The 20,240-nt window shown below is 36.6% G+C and overlaps 1 protein-coding gene across 5 annotated transcripts in view; it reads right to left on the reverse strand.

Annotated features, from left to right (window-relative positions):
* Positions 1-20,240, reverse strand: part of EPB41L5 (erythrocyte membrane protein band 4.1 like 5) — a 138,613-nt gene that overhangs the window by 82,302 nt on the left and 36,071 nt on the right. For all 5 annotated transcript variants that reach the window (XM_053597719.1, XM_053597716.1, XM_053597718.1 and 2 more), the window contains 8 exons: positions 17,873-17,915; positions 16,260-16,338; positions 15,136-15,180; positions 14,917-14,969; positions 11,587-11,707; positions 11,372-11,459; positions 10,486-10,574; positions 4,856-4,925 (listed from right to left, as the gene is read on the reverse strand). In XM_053597719.1, the coding sequence (XP_053453694.1) occupies positions 4,856-4,925; positions 10,486-10,574; positions 11,372-11,459; positions 11,587-11,707; positions 14,917-14,969; positions 15,136-15,180; positions 16,260-16,338; positions 17,873-17,915 (588 nt within the window). The remainder of the gene's footprint in view (positions 1-4,855; positions 4,926-10,485; positions 10,575-11,371; positions 11,460-11,586; positions 11,708-14,916; positions 14,970-15,135; positions 15,181-16,259; positions 16,339-17,872; positions 17,916-20,240) is intronic.

Raw genomic sequence — 20,240 nt, forward strand, 5'->3', positions numbered from 1 at the left:
CTATAGAACAAAACCCAGAAACCATAAAACATTGCCAGTTCACCTATATGAAAATTTTAAAGTACATAGCAAAAAAAAAATAGATATTAAAAAACAATTACACAAAATATTTACAATTTTTACCACAAAAGGCTAAATCTATAAAAAGGCCAACAACACAAAAACCCTCTGCCCACAAAGGATGTAAATAGACAGTTCAGAGAAAACATAAATGACACAGATACATCAAAACACGTCAGTATCACTTGTAATAATAGAAATAAAGCTCAACCTACAATAAAATTCCATTTTTCACTTTTGGATAGAAATGTCTGGTAACTCTCTCTGAAGAACAGGTTGTACTGCACTGACAATAGTGTAACTTGATAGATCTCTGTCCGTCCAGGACAAATGCACATCACCATTTAAGCCAGCAATCCACCTCCAAGAAACCAGTTTATAGGTCAGGGGTCCTCAAACTACGGCCCGCGGGCCACATGAGGCAGTGTGATTGTATTTGTTCCCATTTTGATTTTTTACTTTTTATTTTTTGCTTTTCTTATTTTGAATAAGATAGGTGCAGTGTGAATAGGAATTTGTTCATAGGTTTTTATTTTTTCTAACTATAGTCCGGCCCTCCAACAGTCTGAGGGACAGTGAACTGGCCCCCTGTTTAAGAAGTTTGAGGACGCCTGCTATAGGTATACTTGCCAAAGTACAAATCAGTATATATATAGTGAATAAACGCCAATTAGTTGAGAACAAATTAAATAAATAAGGGTACATCCATATACTAGAATACTATGCAGTTGCAGTTTATTTTTTTTAAACAATAAGGACTTCTTTATGTGGTCGTATGGAAAAGAGTCCAAGCTATAATGTAAAGTTAAAGAGGGTATGTTGAGAACAAGTAGAGTACATTATAACGTGCTAACTTCTGTGTAAAGGAAGAATTGAGGTACACATTTCCTAGTACAAAATACCTTTGAAAAGATACACAAAAACTAATACTAACATTTGATCTAGATGGCATTAATTTTAAGGTGCATTACTTTATACCCCAAAAGGAACAGTTATCACCAATTAAATTATAACCATATTCTCTTATCACGTAAAATTGTCTTTCTCAAAGACTGCTTTTAGATTTATATTCAATTATTATTTAATCACATATATGCTTACCTAAAAAGGAAATGGTAAAATAACCTATTTTCAAAAAGGGAGATTCAATATCTGCATCTCGTGAATCACTTTCAACTCATTTGTTGATACAATGATCTGTGTCATCAAGAGATTTTTTTAAAAAATACTTCATTATTGTCTTTGTGATTTTTCTGCAACCTGTGTAATAGCACAACCCTGTACAAGTATCTCAGTATTAATACTTAATGCTTTCAAAATTTATCCTTACTTCATCTACTTTCAAGAAATCTTTTTTCCTGGGTCAGTGCACTGGCCATATATACCAGGGCTAGTAGCTTTGAGCCCGGCCTGAGCCTGCTAAACAACAATAACAACTACAACAAAAAAATAGCTGGGCATTGTGGTGGGCTCCTACAGTCCCAGCTACTTGGGAGGCTGAGGCAAGAGAATTGCTTAAGACCAAGAGTTTGAGGTTGCTGTAAGTTGTGATGCCACGGCACTCTATCAAGGGTGACATAGTAAGAGTCTGTCTCAAAAAAAAGAGAGAATCTTTTCCCTTAGATTCTGCTAAATAGTGCCTCTCACACTTCACTGTACTCACCACAAACTTTTTTTTTTTTTTTAATTTTAAAAGTACACACAAATCTTGAGGATTATTTAGTACACTCTTTTCTGATTAAGTAGTTTGGGATAGAGGCTATAGTAGGTAAGACCAAAGGCTCTGAACAGTATAAGAGGTTGTTGCTTTGCAAGGAAACATAAAAGTGAAGTCATTCTCCAACATTATTGTTTCGTTAATAAAGAATGTATTTACCACAGATCTGTTTGAAAGCTTTTTCTAGAGTCAGAATAAATGCCAAGTTTTCTTTTCAATGCTGAATCAGTGTCACTCTCTGAAGCCATTTTAAACAGCAACTAAACTTTAACACCTAGTACTAACAATTACATAATTCAATTTTTTCTATGACAAGTTCCTACACATGCAAGCAATGATAAGAACGTCAACACTACTGCCTAGATGACAACAATTTTAAGGCACCACCTATTTTAAAATGCATCCCAGTTTTCTAGAGATGTTTAAAGATTTTTAAAAGTGTGACTTAAGGCCAGGTACAGTGGCTTACACCTACAATCCTAGCCCTCTGGGAGGCTGAGGTAGGTGGATTGCTAGAGCTCAGGATTTTGAGACTAGCCTGAGCAAGAGCAACGCTGTCTCTATTAAAGGAAATGAGGATCGCTGGAGCCCAAGAATTACAGGTTGCTGTGAGCTATGGTGACACCATGGCACTCTACCTGGGTCAATAGAGTAAAACTCTGTCTAAAAAATAAATTAATTAATTAAAACAGTAAGATTCCATTAGAAAATAAAAATCCAAATACTGGCAAACACACGTACTTTTAGCTTCTTCACCTATTGTTTGTCACACTCCATATTGGGATAACCAAAATGCATTACTATTACTACTAATAACGAAGAGGAGGAGAGAGTGAATTATAAATTATAAATAGACTAACAACATGTAAAAATATTCCTATATAAAAGAAAAGCTGTGTTAGAAATCAATAAAAGCTAGCCCAACAAAAATAAAGAAATAAATAAAAGCTGGACAAGAAACATAGGTAGCATTTTTTTTTTTTTTTGGGCGGGGCTAGGTTTGAACCCACCACCTCTGGTATATGGGGCCGGCGCCCTACTCCTTTGAGCCATAGGCACCACCCAACACAGGCAGCATTTTTAAGTGGGAAAAGTATAGCAATGAAATTACCTAGGAAAAGTAAAGAACTAGATTTAAAAAAAAAAATCTTTCTAGCATTTTATTACAAAGTTGTTTAAACATAAAAACTGAATACTCACATATATACCATCCAGATCCAACAATTAACATTTTTCCCAATGTGTTTACCTATATCTGTATGCATATGTGTTAAAATTTGTTAAAACTTACCAGTTTGCTTATATGTCATATAAGTGGAATCATTCAGTAGATAATCTGGAGTTTGGCTTCTTTTGCTAAGCACAATGCATCTGAGATGCATCCATGTGTGTATCAATTAAGAACTTACATTTTAACAGATGAAAAGGCAATCCTTAGTTCAAAAGTCTTTTCAAAAGAATATTAGATAGTCAGGACAAGGTGGCTCACACCTGTAACCCTAGCACTCTGGGAGGCCAAGGTGGGTAGACTGCCCGAGCTCAGGAATTCAAGACCAGCCTGAGCTGAAGTAAGACCCCCATCTCTAAAAACAGTTGAGCATTGCGGCAGGTGCCTGTAGTCCCAGCTACTTAGCAGACTGAGGCAAGAGGGTCATTTGTGCCCAAGAGTTTCAAGTTGCTGTGACCTATGATGCCACAGCACTCTACTAAGGGCGACAAAGTGAGACTCTGTCTCAAAAAAAAAAAAAAAGAATATTAGGTAGTTTTTTTAATTAATCCTTTTCATCACTTACCACAGAAGTCACTTAAATGTAATATTTTATATATCTCAGATATACTTATAAGAATAGGTATTATATTATCTTTAAGGTTAAAGGCAGGTAACTTTATTTTTAGGATGGTGTGATCTGAGTCAGGAAATTTTTTTTTTTTTTGGAAATTCTTTAAAGCATTAATTACACTAAGTTTCTGTTCTGCTTTTTCTTTAACTATAATTTTTTTTACATATACATGTGTTAATTAGGTTTCCAATTTTTTTTTTGCCTTCACAAAATTAAAGACTTAAAACATAATAACGATAACAATGTTTAAGGATTAGAAACAAAAACCTTGTAAAGAATGAACGAACATAAATACATTCAGAAAAGGAATCAGACAATTGCTACATCGAAATATTAAGCAATAATAATGCAAAGAAAGTAACATTCACATTGTCAAATAAGAGTATGTCTATTATAGAATGCTTTGAAACTGAGATTCAGTATGGAGTCATCAGTTAATTTTTTTTCTGAAGTATCAGAAAACAGACAACTAATATTTATAAATAAAAGTAAAAGATAATTTCAAAAACCAGATCATACTAAATCTTATAGACAACAGAAAAAGAAGAAATACATCAAAATCATTCTACTTGATCTGGGTACACCCGACATTAAAGTTGGAAAAAATATGTTATTATAAAGGAGAAATTACAAACATATGTCACTTATAAATGAGGATACAATATCCTAAACAACATACTAACATGTTCAGTTCAAAATTAATGTTTAAGTAATATACTTGGTCAAAATTAAAACCAATTTATGTGAAGATTAGTCACCATTTTCTTTTCTTGTTCTTTTTTTTTTTTTCTTCTTTTCCCTTCCCTCCTTCTCTGTCTGCTCGCCCCTTCTCCCCTGCCCCACCATGTCATTTATTGTCATTAATTGTCTTCAAATCAAAGTTGAGTACATAGGATTCATACTTCTCCACTCGCGTGATGCTTCACTAAGAATAATATGTTCCACCTCCATCCAGGTTAGTACAAATGCTGAAAAATCTCCATTTTTATGGCTGAATAATATTCCATCATATACCACAGCTTACTAATCCATTCCTGGATTGAAGGACATTTAAGTTGTTTCCACGTTTTGACAATTGTAAATTGGGCTGTGATAAATAGCCTACTACAGGTGTCTTTATAATACAAGGTTTTTGTTCTTCTGCTCTTTAAATCAATGAAGTACATTCCCCCTTTTAGAAATGTAAGTTACCACTTAATATAATCACTGTTAAATAAGCAAGCAATATAATTCCTACCTGATCATCATCTTCTACAACCACCAGAGTTAATTTATTCTTCTTAAAATCCAATCTGGTTATCTTGGGCCTATAATAATGAGAATAACAGCCAGATTATAAATAAATGTCCTCTAAATAAAAAAAAATAATAATTTTCTTGGTTTTTACTTTAAGCACATATTTAATTATCTAACTTCTGAACTGCAAATGATGGAAGGGTTTAAGTTACTTGTTCTGCCCACCAAAAAAGCCTCTAATCCAAAAGACAGTATAACAGTAAAACGCAGTGTACATTTCAAAAGCAATCCCTATCACAAAGTTGAGACTGCACATATTTTGGACATTAAAATTTTTAAGGAAAAAAGAAAATGAAAAAAAAAAAAAAAAAACAAGAACTACATTATTTCATAGGCCCCCACTATGAAGAGATTCTTATAGCCCAGATAAAATTGTTTCAGCATTAAAGCAGCAGCACAGGCACAGGCCACAGGAAAGACCACAAAGCTTTTGAAAAGGCATAAAGAGAAACACTGATTATGGTCTTCAACTCCATAGCAATTTTGATTTGAGGAAATGTATCCTAATAAATTTTGTTTAAACCTCATTTTATGGCCAACTTTCCAACTCTATCTCCCTACTTGTACTAAAATTCTAAACACCCTCCTACTACATTCGAACTCTGTACTTCCATAAATTGCGAATGTCAAAACAATGAGACGCTCACTCCCACTAATAAATCTTTAAATACAACTTAGACAAAATAGCTGTGAAACATAATTTGTTTATAAGAGCTTTATAAAAATAAGTAAATAAATGAATAATAGGAGGGGGAAGAGAGGAGATAACACTTATCTGTGTAAGAAATACTTATATAATGCCTACTAAGTGCCAGGTACTCATCTAAGTGCTTAAGAAGTATCAACTAATTAATTCTTACAACCACCTTATAAAGAGAGTACAAAAGGTGCTCTCTTTATCTCTCCACCTAGAGAATTCTCAGGCCTGGAAGCAAGCTGGAAGTGTCAGGGAATTAACAAGGAAGGACTAGAAAGAAAAATGCCCCAGCTTCCTCACTTATCAAGGGACAAGTGCAAAGGTCTTCCACTCAAAATCTCTCAGAACACCTGAATGCAAAAATAAGTGAAATACTGTCTTCAACTTCTTCAGGGAAATAATTTCCAACCTAAAATTCCACTCAAAACCTAATTATTCCCAGTACAGGAAGAATAAAGCATCTAAAGACAACCAAGGATTGGAACAATTTACCCACCTTTTCTTAGTCCGTTACTTGAGAATATATACTAGGAAGAAAACAGCAAAGAGAGAAAACCACAGGAAAACAACACAGACTCCTCGATAAGGAAAAGCAAAGTCCCAAGACGAAAGCTGGATAATATCCTGAAGAGCAAACAGTTCCAAGAGAAACATAATAACCATGTAACACAATTAAAATCCGAAATTTGAAAGAATTTAGATCGTCATCAGGCAAGAGAAGGTGATCAAGGGTATCCAAATAGGGTCAGAGGAGATCAAACTCTCACTCTTTGCTGATGATAGGATCCTATACCTGGAAAATCCCAGGGACTCAATTTCAAAACTCTTAGAAGTGATCAAGGAATACAGCAGCATCTCAGGATACAAAATCAATACCTATAAATCAGTAGCTTTTATATATACCAACAATAAGTCAAGCTGAAAATATAGTCAAGGACTCTATTCCTTTTACAGTAGTGCCAAGATGAAATATCTGGGAATTTACCTAACAAAGGACACGAATGATCTTTATAGAGAATTATGAAACTCTGAGAAAAGAAATAGCTGAAGATGTTAACAAATGGAAAAATGTACCATATTCATGGCTGGGAAGAACCAACATTGTTAAGATGTCCATACTACCCCCCAAAATCTACAAATTTAATGCAACCCCTATTAAAGCACCATTGTCATACTTTACAGAGCTTGCAAAAATAGTGCTTCATTTTATATGGAATCAGAAAAAAACTTGAATAGCCAATACATTACTCAGAAATAAAAAAAAAATAAGGAAGTATCACGTTGCCAGACTTCAGGCTATAGCTATACTATAATTCTATAGTGATCACAACAGCATGGTATTGGCACAAAAACAGAGAGGTAGATTTATGGAACAGAATAGAGAACCAAGAGATAAACCCAGCTACTTATCATCATTTGATCTTTGACAAGCCTATCAAAAATATTCAGTGGGGGAAAGACTCCCCATATAACAAATAGTGCTAGGTAAACTGCCTGGCAACCTGTGGAAGACTGAAACTGGACCCCCACCTTTCAACACTAACAAAATTGATTCTCATTGGATAAAACATCTAAACTTAAGACACGGAACTATAAAAATACTAGAAGAAGGTGCAGGGAAAACATTTGAAGAAATCAGCCTGGGAGAATATTTTATGAGGAAGACCCCCTGGGCAATTGAAGCAACACCAAAAATACATTACTGGGATCTGAACAAACTAAAAAGCTTTTGCACAGCCAAGAGCACAGTAAGTAAGGCAAACAGACAACGTTCAGAATGGGAGAAGATTTTTGCAGGTTATGCTTCTGACAAAGGTCTGATAACTAGAATCTACAGAGAATTCAAACTAATCAATAAGAAGAGAATAAATAACCCCATTTCTATGTGGGCAAGAGACTTGAACTGAAACTTCTCTGATGAAGACAGGCGCATGGCCTACAAACACATGAAAAAATGCTCATCATCTTTAATCATCAGAGAAATGCAACTCAAAACCACTTTGAGATATCATCTAACTCCAGTGAGATTAGCCCACATCACAAAATCCCAAAATTACAGATGTTGGCGTGGATGCGGAGGGAAGGGAACACTTCTTCATTGCTGGTGGGAATGCAAGCTAATATTTTAACTTGTATTTTCCAAATACCTTTTTGGAAATAAGTTTGGAGAATACTCAAGGAACTAAAAGTAGACCTACTGTTCAATCCTGCAATTCCTCTACTACGTATATACCCAGATGATCAAAAATTACTTTATAACAAAGACATTTGCACCAGAATGTTTATTGCAGTCCAATTCATAACTGCCAAGACATGGAAACAGCCCAAGTGTCCACTGATCCATGAATGCATTAACAAATTGTGGTATGTGTACACCATGGAATACTAGGCAGCCATAAAAAGGAGGGAGATTTCACATCTTTTATGTTTACGTGGATGGAATTGGAACACATTCGTCTTAGTAAAGCATCTCAAGAATGGAAAAAAAAAAGTATCCAATGTACTCAATACTACTATGAAATCAATATATAGTCACCTACACATTCATATGGATGCTAAAATGTAAATATAGTCCAGAAGTAGAAGTGAAGAGGAGAGAAAGAGGAGGGGAGGATAGAAGCAGGAGGAGGGAGGGTATTTGGGGGGACCTCACCTAATGTGCATGATGCAATGGTACATTTCAAAACTATTAAGAAAAGAGTATAGGGCAGCGCCTGTGGCTCAGTGAGTAAAGCACGGGCCCCATATACCAACGGTGGCGGGTTCAAACCCAGCCCCGGCCAAACTGCAACAAAAACATAGCTGGGTGTTGTGGTGGGCACCTGTAGTCCCAGCTACTCGGGAGGCTGAGGCAAGAGAATTGCCCAAGCCCAAAAGCTGGAGGTTGCTGTGAGCTGTGACACCAAAGCACTCTACCGTGGGCGATAAAGTGAGACTCTGTTTAAAAAAAAAAGAAAGAAAAAGAAAAGAGTATAACTGTGATGGATGTGTTTAATCAGTTCAATGTAAGCATTTCACATTGTATATCAAATCAGTACACCGACTGCCCATAAAGGCATCAATGTACACAGTTATGATTTAATAAAAGCAAAATTGGGTGGCGCCTGTGGCTCAGTTGGTAAGGCGCCGGCCCCATATGCCGATTGTGACGGGTTCAAACCCGGCTCCAGCCAAACTGCAACCAAAAAATAGCCGGGCGTTGTGGCGGGCGCCTGTAGTACCAGCTACTCAGGAGGCTGAGGCAAGAGAATCGCTTAAAGCCCAGGAGTTGGAGGTTGCTGTGAGCTGTGTGAGGCCAGGGCACTCTACCAAGGACCATAAAGTGAGACTCGGTCTCTACAAAAAAAAAAATAAATAAATAAAAGCAAAATTAAATAAATAAATAGAATGAACTTGGGAGGCACTTACAGGCACGTAATTGAAAGGGATGTATGGGGTATGGGATATAGGGAGCCAAGAGTACTAGAAAAAACAAAAAGCTATGCCAAAAAAAAAAAAAAAAAAAATGTAATGCCAGTGTGAGATAAGGATTTCAGGGTAGATCAAGAACAAGCAGTTTTGCACAATGGGCTTTACTGAGCAGTGTTTGGACTGGATGGCATGATAGGTGAGGTCCTTCACAACAGGTGACCTTCCCTAGACAACAGCTACAAGGCCACCACCAAAGGAATTTTCAGAAGAGGGGGGGAAATCTGAGAAGGAGCTTAAGTGTTTCCTGGATAACATTCAGTAGCAAATGGAAAGTATTTGGGTAAGAAAACTCAGAGGAAGCTATGGTTTAGGGTCTCTTATACCTATAGGGTTTGTCTTATCTATAGCTAGCTGATGTTAAGGAGTCTAGTTTTGAGATATGCAAGGCAGACAGGCTCCAAGTGGCCAAAACTATAGGTATTAGGCTGTACTTAAAGCAAATGGATATGTTAGAATTTGAGTTTAAATGCCAGAGGCTTTAGGCTAACAGTCCAACCTGCTGTGAGGAAGTAAATAGCCTAGGGGCCACAGAATTATATGTCTGTAACACCAGTACACACCTAAGCTCTGTGCTAGTTCTGCCACAGACATAATAATGTAAAAACTACTACTGATTCTCATTTTTTGTGAAATACAAGTAAAATCTATTCTTGATGTAAAAGTAAAAGGTAAATGTAATTTAAAACTATGGATGATAAAAGTTAGAACAGAAAGAGGAACACAACTTAAAAGGAGGAATAAAGGCCGGGCACAGTGGCTCACACCTATAATCCTAGCGCTCTGGGAGGCCACAGGTAGATCACATGAGCTCAGGAGTTGCAGGCCAGTCTGAGCAAGACTGAGACCTGTCCCTCAACTAAAAACAGAAAAAAACTAGCCAGGCATTGTGGTGGGCACCTGTAGTCCCAGCTACTCAGGAGGCTAAAGCAAAAGGATTATTTGAGCTCAAGACTTCGGGGTTGCTGTGAACTATGATGCGAATAGCCCTCTATCCAGGGCGACAGAGTGTGTCTCAAGAAAAAGTCATAAAAGTACTAATATCTTCCTCTTACACAATAGGAAGAGGCTAATGGAGCAAGAAATACTAAAAATAGTGCCATAACCATATGAAGGTAGTGAATGTTCATGTGAACATCTAATACATAAACATAAAGACATTTTGATATACCTTGAAAACTGAAGGAAAAGACAAGTGGAATAGTTTTTATTTATAAAATTGCCTCCAGAGAGTGGGAATAAAAGTAAGTAAAAGTACAACAGGACCCAGTTAGCTTTCTTTCACTTATAAGTTTTTCAAAACTAATTTTGAAACTCTAGAGGTTATGTGTTAACTTGGTGTAGATATTTTCACTCATCTAAAAAACAACACAAAAGTAGTAACTCTGATACCAACTCTTGCTTACCAAAAAAATAAACCAATTTTGGTCTCTCCTTCAAAGACAAGGACTCCTGTTGGGGTTAGTCCCAAACTATAGTCATTACCATCTCTAGCCTAATTAAAGGAGAGAAAAATGTGTTAGTTTTATTTATTTATTTTTAAATGCATTAGCATAAACGGAGTTTCACATTTTAACACGTCTGTTTAATTTTATTTTTGTCTTGAATCATATTAATTATATCCAGGCTAATATTAATATATAAGATGCTTTTAACAATTAGAACATCCAAAATAACATCCTCAGAAAAATGCACACATATATTTTTATTTGTAGCCATTAAAATACTATCTTTGTAAGGCATATCTTCACTGAAAGTGAGCAGTTATACACCTGCTACAAACTTAGTTTTTTCTAGGTTCTTCCTATGTTCTACTTATTACTTAAATCACAAATTTTAGAAAAGACTGCCTTTCTGGGAAACATTGCTAGTTGAACTAGAAATAACTTAAATGACTACACAAGCTGTTCTATGGTTTATCAAAGACCTCTCAGGCTTTATGTTTGCAACTTGCTTCTTGAATTATTTAAACAGAGCCTACTAGCTTAAGTTATATAAGGTAATTTGATATGAAACAAATACAAAATGGCTTAAAAGCTTAAAAACAAATAACAGCTTAAAAGGATTGAGGTAAACGTTCAGAGATTTTGGTTGTTTCTTTTTTCTCTTATAATGACCCTTTCTGTAAGATTCTAGTTAATTCAGTATATTTAATCTCAACCCTTTGGCCACACATCCAAAGTACTCAATGCTAAATTATGTAAACTCCATGCCCTCCCTATGCTGAAAAATTCCATAGTCATGAGTCCCTAGAAATAAATTTCTTAAAAAGGGTCACAACACAGTTCTTACCTTGACCACATGCATATCAACCCCATACATTTCTAGCCATTTGGCTTTATTCAGATAATTAGTTTCAGCTTGGGCTGGTGTCTGACCTCTGAAATTTTAAATATAATTTTAAAAATAATAAATATAAAATGAATTCTACACAAGGATGAAAACAAGTAAAAAATAACTACTGAATATGAAATAACTATGTTCAAGTGTAATCAAATACCAAGTACCTGTATTCCCTCCATTTCTCAAAAATAGCCAGTTCCATCTCTTCAGTCTGGGTGGGCACAAACCTGAACTCAGTAACAAGTTCAGGACTATGCTCAGCAAGATCACAGTCACCAAGTTCAGCTACAAACATAAGTTTCAGAAAGTTATATTCTGTAAATGCTAGTAAGTTTATTTTCTGCTGAATCCATCTTCAAACTCATTTTATTAATAAACTACTAAAAGTGATTCTTAAACCATAGAAATTAGTTAAGATTCAGACAATTCCCAAAAATAAATCTACCTTAGATTAAGGACTTAATAGTCCATACATACATATTACCTTGATTGTTGGATATGTATTTTTAATTACCAGTAGATGTCTTTCTCTTAATGTAGTCACACTTTAGCATATGAAAATCACTTTCTAGACTTCCATAGGTAAATACCTTTTGATCTTATAATGAATAAATCGAAAAAAATTAGCAATCCTTAACAATTACCTGGCATCTATTAAGAATATAACTAATATGCATAGAACTTGACACCATATACCACTGTAAGATATAGTCCTTGTCATCCTGGAATTTAAAATTATTTATCCTAAGAAATAACTGTGATTTTTTTAAAAATTTTTTCTCTCAATTCTTAGAGACCTAGAAGAATGTTAAATGGCTGGGCGCAGTGGCTCAGGCCTACAATCCTAGCACTCTGGGAGGCCGAGTTGGGTGGACTGCCTGAACTGAGACTAGCCTGAGCAAGTGAGACCACATCTCCTCTAAAAATAGAAAAAAAATACTAGCCAGGTGGTGTGGTGGGCACCTGTAGTCCCAGCTACTCAGGAGGCTGAGGCAAGGGGACTGCCTTAGCCCAAGAGTTTGAGGTTGCTGTGAGACAGGACACCATGCCACTCTACCCAGGGCACAAAGTGAGACTCTATCTCAAAAAAAAAGTTATTAGGATTTGGTAAACTACCAGATAGGGAACAAAGAGGTACAGAAAACATTATGAAGCTTGTAAGAATTATAACAATAGTGATGCCATAGATGAAAGAAAAAGTAGAAAAGTGTTTTATTTGGGAAAAGATATAAGTAGGGTTAAGAGAAAATAGAACAGAGCCACATATACGAATCAAACAATTTTTTCTTCTTTTAAGATAGAGTGTCATTATGTCGCCCTCGGAAGAGTGCTATTGCATCACAGCTCACAGCAACCTCAAACTCTTGGGCTTAAGAGATTCTCTTGCCTCAGCCTCCCAATGGGCTGGGACTACAGGTGCCCACCACAATGCCCGGCTATTTTTTTGTTGCAGATGTCATTTTGATTTTAGCTGGCTCTGGCCAGGTTCAAATCTGCCAGTCTCGGTGTATGTGGCCGACGCCCCACCCACTGAGCTATGAGCACCACTGAATTAAACAATTTTATTATTGAGCATTACCATAAGTCAAACTTTTGACAAAATACACAAAAATGTGTAAGCCCTACTTTCAAGAAGTATATATGTGGGATGAAAGTTTTGAGATACACAAAAATATAGAAACATAAAATCCACGCAGAGGAAACAAATGAGGCCCTCCCAGCAACACTGATAAGCCAAGCAAGTTGAAACATGCACAGGTGAATCAGAAAGGACATTGTCGACTATGTTTCCTGGAAGTGAAATAATGGAAACTTAAAACTTTTGTAGTTAATCCACATACTTTGGCTGTCATGAAACTTACACAGTAAGGCACAGACAGAAAATGAGGTAATAAAATGCTGTAATGCAGATATTAAAAATGACAAATTTTTCAGTAGATCGAGAGGTTTAAGAAAAATATGCAATTACACATTTCCCATAATTACACTGCTAAAGGCATAGTAACTCCAAACTAGGATCTATCTGATATTCTGTAGATGGGAAAACAAGCTTTAATTTGGAGAGAAATTAAGACAGAAAAAAGGCCTTACCCAGCCTGGGTCCACCAAACAACAATGACAAGACAGTAAAAATGGAGATAAGATTAGGTAAAAAAAATTTACATCAGTGGTAATTTTTTTTCTTTTTTTGAGACAGTCTCAAGTTATTGCCCTGGGTAGAGTGCCATAGCATCACAGCTCACAGCAACCTCAAACTCTTGGGCTAAGTAATTCTCTTGCCTCAGCCTCCCAAGTAGTTGGGACTATAGGTGCCTGCCACAATGCCTGGCTATTTTTTGTTGTTGTTGATGTTGTTGCAGCTGTCATTGTTGTTTTTTAGCTGGCCCGGGTTCAAACCCACCAGCTTCAGTGTATGTGGCCGGTGCCCCACCCACTGAGCTATGGGCACCGCCCAGTGGCAAATTTTTAAAGCACATTAATTTCCTCTAGTCACCAGCCCCTGTATCAATAGGAAAATATGCTTTCTTCAATAGCAGAAGTACAAAATAAGCAAAAGTATTAGGTATATTTAAAACATAAATAAATATAAAAATTCATAATTATTGTTTATTGATTCTAGTATATATACTTATACTCCCATAAGAACATTTCCATTCTTTTTTGTGAACAGGGACTAAAATTATAGTTTTCTTTCATGGTGTCAATTTTATAGAAAAATTCCTAAGTTTAACAGTATCTGATCAACATAAAAAGGTACATGAGTGAGTTTTTCATTAATTTCATTTATTAGAAAATATTTTTAAATGGCCATCAAGAACTTTTAAATATGTTTTAAGTAATTACTTCATGAATTCATTTTTTAAGGCCAAAGAAAGCATACAATGTGACTTCAGCAACAATTTACTTATTTATCGTTGCAATTTTAAGGGAAAAAATTATCTGAGGGCCCAGTCATAACATTTATTGGGTTATCAGTAATTTTTTTTTGAAAATGCTACAGATGAAAAGGGAGCAACCAGACTCTGTGCCTGTAGCTCAAGCAGCTAGGGTGCCAGCCACATACACGAGAGGGTTTGAACCCGGCCCGGGCCTGCCAAACAACAATGACAACTATAACCAAAAAATAGCCGGGCGTTGTGGCAGGCGCGCCTGTAGCCCCAGCTACTTGGGAGGCTGAGGCAAGAAGATTGCTTAAGCCCAAGAGTGTGAGGTTGCTGTGAGCTGTGACGCCATAGGCATCCAGGGCAACAGCTTGATACTCTGTCTCAAAAAAAAAAAAAAAAGAAAAGAAAAGAAAGAAAAGGGAACAACTAAACAAAAGGGAAGAAAAAGGCAATACTTCAAAACAAGTAAAAAAGTTAGATATGGATACAAAAGTTTACACAAAAAGAATGTTTCTTTTCCTGCACATCATTTGAATCTTGAAATTCTTTAGAAAATCACAAAAAGAGGATTATACTTTAGTCTTAACAGTCAGTGTAAGAATTGCTTACCTTGCAGATTATAAGCTGCCAACTGCACTGCTGTATCAAAGGGACATTCTAATCTGAGACCAAAACACAAATTTGTTAGACCAGTCAGTTTTATAACCTTCATTTAAGATAAATGAAAATAATACACACTTTATGTTAACCTTTTTTTATAACTATAAACTTGTTTTCAAAATAATTTTTCAGCCATCCAAGAAAATGTAGTAAATAACGAATACTCACTTTCCACTGAGAATATCTTGTTTTAACTGAAGAACAAATAAATATCTAAGAAAAATGAAAGATACAAATTTAACTAAACAGAAAAATCTACCATGAAAAAAATCTTATCTTTCTAATTTGAGAAGAAATATTGTTAATTATAAAATTTTACCCACAACAATGCATGTAAACGAATAATACCAAAATGGGGGGGGGGTAAGTATCAGGAGGATGAAAGCATGACCACAAGATAATAGCAAGGAATAGAAAGCCACACAGTATACACTGCACAGCAACCTTAGGAGGAAATGTTTAAAACAAACTATTGAGAAGGAGCTCTGCCATCTAATTTAACGTTATTCTGACAACAAATCCACCTGTCGTGTGAAGGGAAACAGGCATGGATGTTACTATGGACAAAAGCTACACTCTCATTGTCAGGGCATTTAAGAGGAAACCCTTCTGAAGGGACTCCAGTAACTCAACTTTTTCAGTTAATAAACAGTAAGTGTGCATGGAGTCATGGATGCATAACAGAAAGCAATGAAGAAATATCAAGGAGATAGGATAAAATAAAATTAAGTCTACGCAGCATAAAGTTTATTCATAAACTATTCAAACCAAACAAAGAGCTAATGTTTTTCATATCAAAGACATTTCAATGAGTCACAAAAGTCACAAGCCAACTTCAGTAAGCTCCTACCAGCCAAAGATTATGGTGAACATCAATAAACATAATATTGCAATGTGTTGAAACACATCAATCCTGTTTAAAATCCATGAGTTGATAGCAATAGTTACAAAAAGAATTCACTAATTACTTTGGAGGACATTAGAAAACCGACTATTTTGCAAACTGATAAAGAAAAGACTCATATACTAAAAAAATACTGAGAATAAAATTCTATTACCTTAGGTCGTGTTACCAGGGGCAAGGAATCCATTTCACTAGTTGTCTAATAATTGGGAACAATTCTTTTTTTTTTTTATTTTGGCCAGGGCTAGGTTTGAACCTGCCACCTCTGGCATATGGGACCAGCGCCCTACTCCTTGAGCCACAGGCGCCGCCCAATTGGGAACAATTCTAAAGACAATCTTCCCAAACTACCAAAATTCCCCTGCACAACTCTAGATGGTGTTCTTACCGAGTTAGCTCTTCACGAAGATTATTTGGTTCTGAGGAATAAAACTTAACTCGAAGATGCAGACAATAGGGTGAACCAACTGCCATTTAAAAAAAAAGAGAGAGAGAGAGCTTTAGTTTTATTACTTATTGCTAGTTAAATGGCAATAATTTTCAGCCAATAAATCTGTCAAAAATCTAGTGGAGTGGGTTGCCCATAGCACAGTGATTACAGTGTCAGCCACATACACCAAGACTGGCAGGTTCAAACCTGGCCTGGGTCAGCTAAACAACATCTACTACGACAAAAAAACTTAGGCGGACACCTGTAGTCCCAGCTACTTGGGAGGCTGAGGCAAGAGAATTGCTTAATCCCAAGAGTTTGAGGTTGCTGTGCGCTATGATGCAACAGTACGCTACTGAGGGTGGCATAGTGAGACTCTGTCACAAAAAAAGATAACGGGTTATTGTAGCATTATTTCACGTTAGATCATAAGCTTATACCTGACACAAAAAAATCATTAGACTTTATTTTTATTTTATTTATTTATTTTAGTCTCATTATGTCACCCTTGCTAGAGTGCCGTGGCGTCACAGCTCACAGCAACCTCTAACTCAGTTGTTCTCAACCTTCCTAATGCCGCGTCCCTTTAATCCTGTGGGTCATGATCTACAGGTCTTGAGCTTAAGCAAGTCTCTTGCCTCAGCCTCCCAAGCAGCTGGGACTACAGGTGCCCACCACAACACCCAGCTATTTTTTTTTTTATTGCATTTGTCATTGTTGTTTAGCAGGCCCAGGCAGGGTTCAAACCCACCTGCCTTGGTGTATGTGGCTGGTGCCCTAACCAGTGAACTACACGCGCTGAGCCAGGTGGACTTTTTTAAAAATGTACCAACCATCACAGTACTATGACAATCATCTATCATGCCAAGAATAGATAACTCTAGATTACCTCTAATATCTTAGGGCCAAATGCATTCAATGAAAGTCTTGACTGTACAAACTACTAGGCCCCAAAACTTACTGAGCTATCCTTCTTAACAGGTCTGAGGAATGTCTATGCTACTAATTGCTCACAAAGAATCTTCCTACACACTTTCAAATTCACTTCAGCTAGTTCACTAACCTCTATACTCTCAGTGGTCCCATTATTTTGTAAAAACAAAAGCTGAGGTGGCCTGAAAACTGATAGTACAGAGGACAAACTGGATTATGGATTGGAAACTATGTCAGTACTATTACTACCCTTCAGCTACTGGTAGTAATAGTACTGACATTTTATGTGAATTGTTTCATTTCATTATTCTTAGTCTGAAAATCTCATGATAATTTTCTGTAGCAGAGCAGATGCCAAACAAAGCCAAAGAGGAAAATTCCAACAAAAGTTATTACTATGTAACAATTATGCATTTTACGGGAGTCAATCCATCAACCCATTTGCAAGGTGCAAGGCTTTCTCCTAAAAACTTAAATCCCAAGACACCAAACTTAACTTGGGCAGTGGGGTCAGTGATATCTAAAATGACTAATAGAAAACAAAAATACTAAAAAATACGTCATGATTTCTTATGCCCATACCAGAATTTCTAACATATTCAATTTCCCTTTTTACAAAAATAATTTTTAATACTTACTTTTTACTTGCTTTTTGATGCTTTTTGTTCCATCCAACCAATGCTGAAAACAAAAAAATTCATTGATTATAGATGACAGATCTTTAAATTTTTAATTACTAAAGGTTACTTTCCATCATGCCTTTGTTGATTATCATAAGGAAATATTTCACAAGAGAAAAATCAAAGTGAGTAAGAAAAGTTATCTGCCCTATATCCACAGCAAGCTTATAATACATGTGAACAAAAACCTGGTGATTTCTCAAAACATTTCCTCTGCTCCTTCAGTAACAAGGTTCGTATTCTAAATTTTGTTCACAGTTTTCTTCCCACCATCCCAAATAAGTAACTCTTCCGAAACTCTTAAAATTAGAGAAAAAATTATCTCCATATTCTAGCACCTGGTTCACTCTTACAATAAAAATGTTAAATCAGGGCGGCACCTGTGGCTCAGTGAGCAGGGCGCCGGCCCCATATGCCGAGGGTGGCAGGTTCAAACCCAGCCCCGGCCAAACTGCAACAAAAAAATAGCCGGGTGTTGTGGCGGGCGCCTGTAGTCCCAGCTACTTGGGAGGCTGAGGCAAGAGAATCACTTAAGCCCAGGAGTTGGAGGTTGCTGTGAGCTGTGTGAGGCCATGGCACTCTACCGAGGGCCATAAAGTGAGACTCTGTCTCTACAAAAAAAAAAAAAAATGTTAAATCAGCAGGTCAACCAAAATTAGGAGAAATAACAATGTCACTTAAGTTTTACAAACTAGACAGTACTCAGTCAGAAGCAGTCCTCTTTGAAAGAACCTCCAGGGTAAAATTAGATTTTTTTCATAATCAAGGCCCTATCTACTTAATGAAGCAGTCTCTAAGGTTCCTCCCCTTGACAAATAAAAAACGATAACACTTTGATTACCCAACTTCTGATTTCAAAAGTAAAATAACCTTTTGATTTATACAACCTATTCATTATGAAATGTCTATGACTCAGATTTAAAAACCAATTCCATATACTATCACTGATAAACTGCTCCCAGCTCACTTCTCATTATTAATCCCTTTACACCCCACTGCCTGACAGTGACAGGATGCCCTTGCCCAACTAAGATACATGACTGTGTTCCCTCCAGCATGCTTTCAATTCCAAGCACGAAAAAAGTGCTCATGTGCTAACTAGTTCACATAGCCAAGGAATCCAGTTTCAGAAATCCAGATAGGCAAAGAGTGGGTAAACAAGGCTGCATTGTTAATAGACTTGTAACTATTTGCTTTTCTTGCCAATTATTTGCCTAGCCTCTCCTCTCCATTCTCTCCCAAGACCCAAAAGTGAAATTCACAGAACTACCAGTGCGTCAACATAATCCCTTTCCACATTGAAATAAGATCCTCAGCAAACATTTCAAAAAACTAAACTAAATACAGTTATATTAGTTGTGGTCAGTGACAGTTGACCACCTCTCTACTGTGACCATTCCTTAAGTTGACCTAATTTTCTTTTTTTCTTTAAATTTTATTTATTTATTTATTTGTGTGTGTGTGTGTGTGGTTTTTGGCCGGGGCTGGGTTTGAACCCGCCACCTCTGGCGTATGGGACCGGTGCCCTTCCCCTTTGAGCCATAGGCGCCTCCCTAGTTGACCTAATTTTCATAGACTGTACACACATGTGTACACGTCAGTACAGTGGGTCTAGTTCCTTATGCTGACATCCTCCGTATGTTGACCAGTTTGTTACAGTCCTTTGGTTGGTCAACTTACAGAGGTTCTACTGTACTGTAAGATATTTTCTCTAGATTCCAATGTGTAGGCTAATTTGACATCTTTCATTTTTTAAACAAATAGTTGCACATCTATTTTTAAGCACATTTCAACCTAGCAAATGCTTTAAACATCTCTCTGTTAACAGAACACTAGGCCTGACAGTAGAAAGAACATAATCCAATCTACTAGTGGAAAAGACATCACCCTAGGACAGCGAACAGTCCATCCATGCTTATCCATTCCAGAAACCCAATATCCAAAAATCCCAGTCTTAACCCAAGTAGCTACTGCAGCCTCATGCCAACTCTATACTATGTATGGGATGAAACTAGATTTCATGCCCCTGATTGTTTTCACCCCAGAAACATGGACCCCAGAGTTGTCCTATCTGCTATGGTTGGTCACCGGGGCACTGTCTGATGTACCCATGCTTAAGGAGACTCTCATACGCCCTAATGAGTACACAGGAGCCCAAACCTTCCAGAAGCATTTGACAATTTCACCAGAACAGTAGCTAGTGGCCTCAAAAATAACTATGTATCTTTAATCTAGCAATTCTACAACTAGAAATGATTATGGACATGTGTAGATTTACCAACAAGAAATTACATCAGGCTCAACGCCCAGCATCTGCAGCTCAGTA

This window comes from Nycticebus coucang, chromosome 7 (genome assembly GCF_027406575.1).
Source record: "Nycticebus coucang isolate mNycCou1 chromosome 7, mNycCou1.pri, whole genome shotgun sequence".
Classification (NCBI taxonomy): Eukaryota; Metazoa; Chordata; class Mammalia; order Primates; family Lorisidae; genus Nycticebus; species Nycticebus coucang.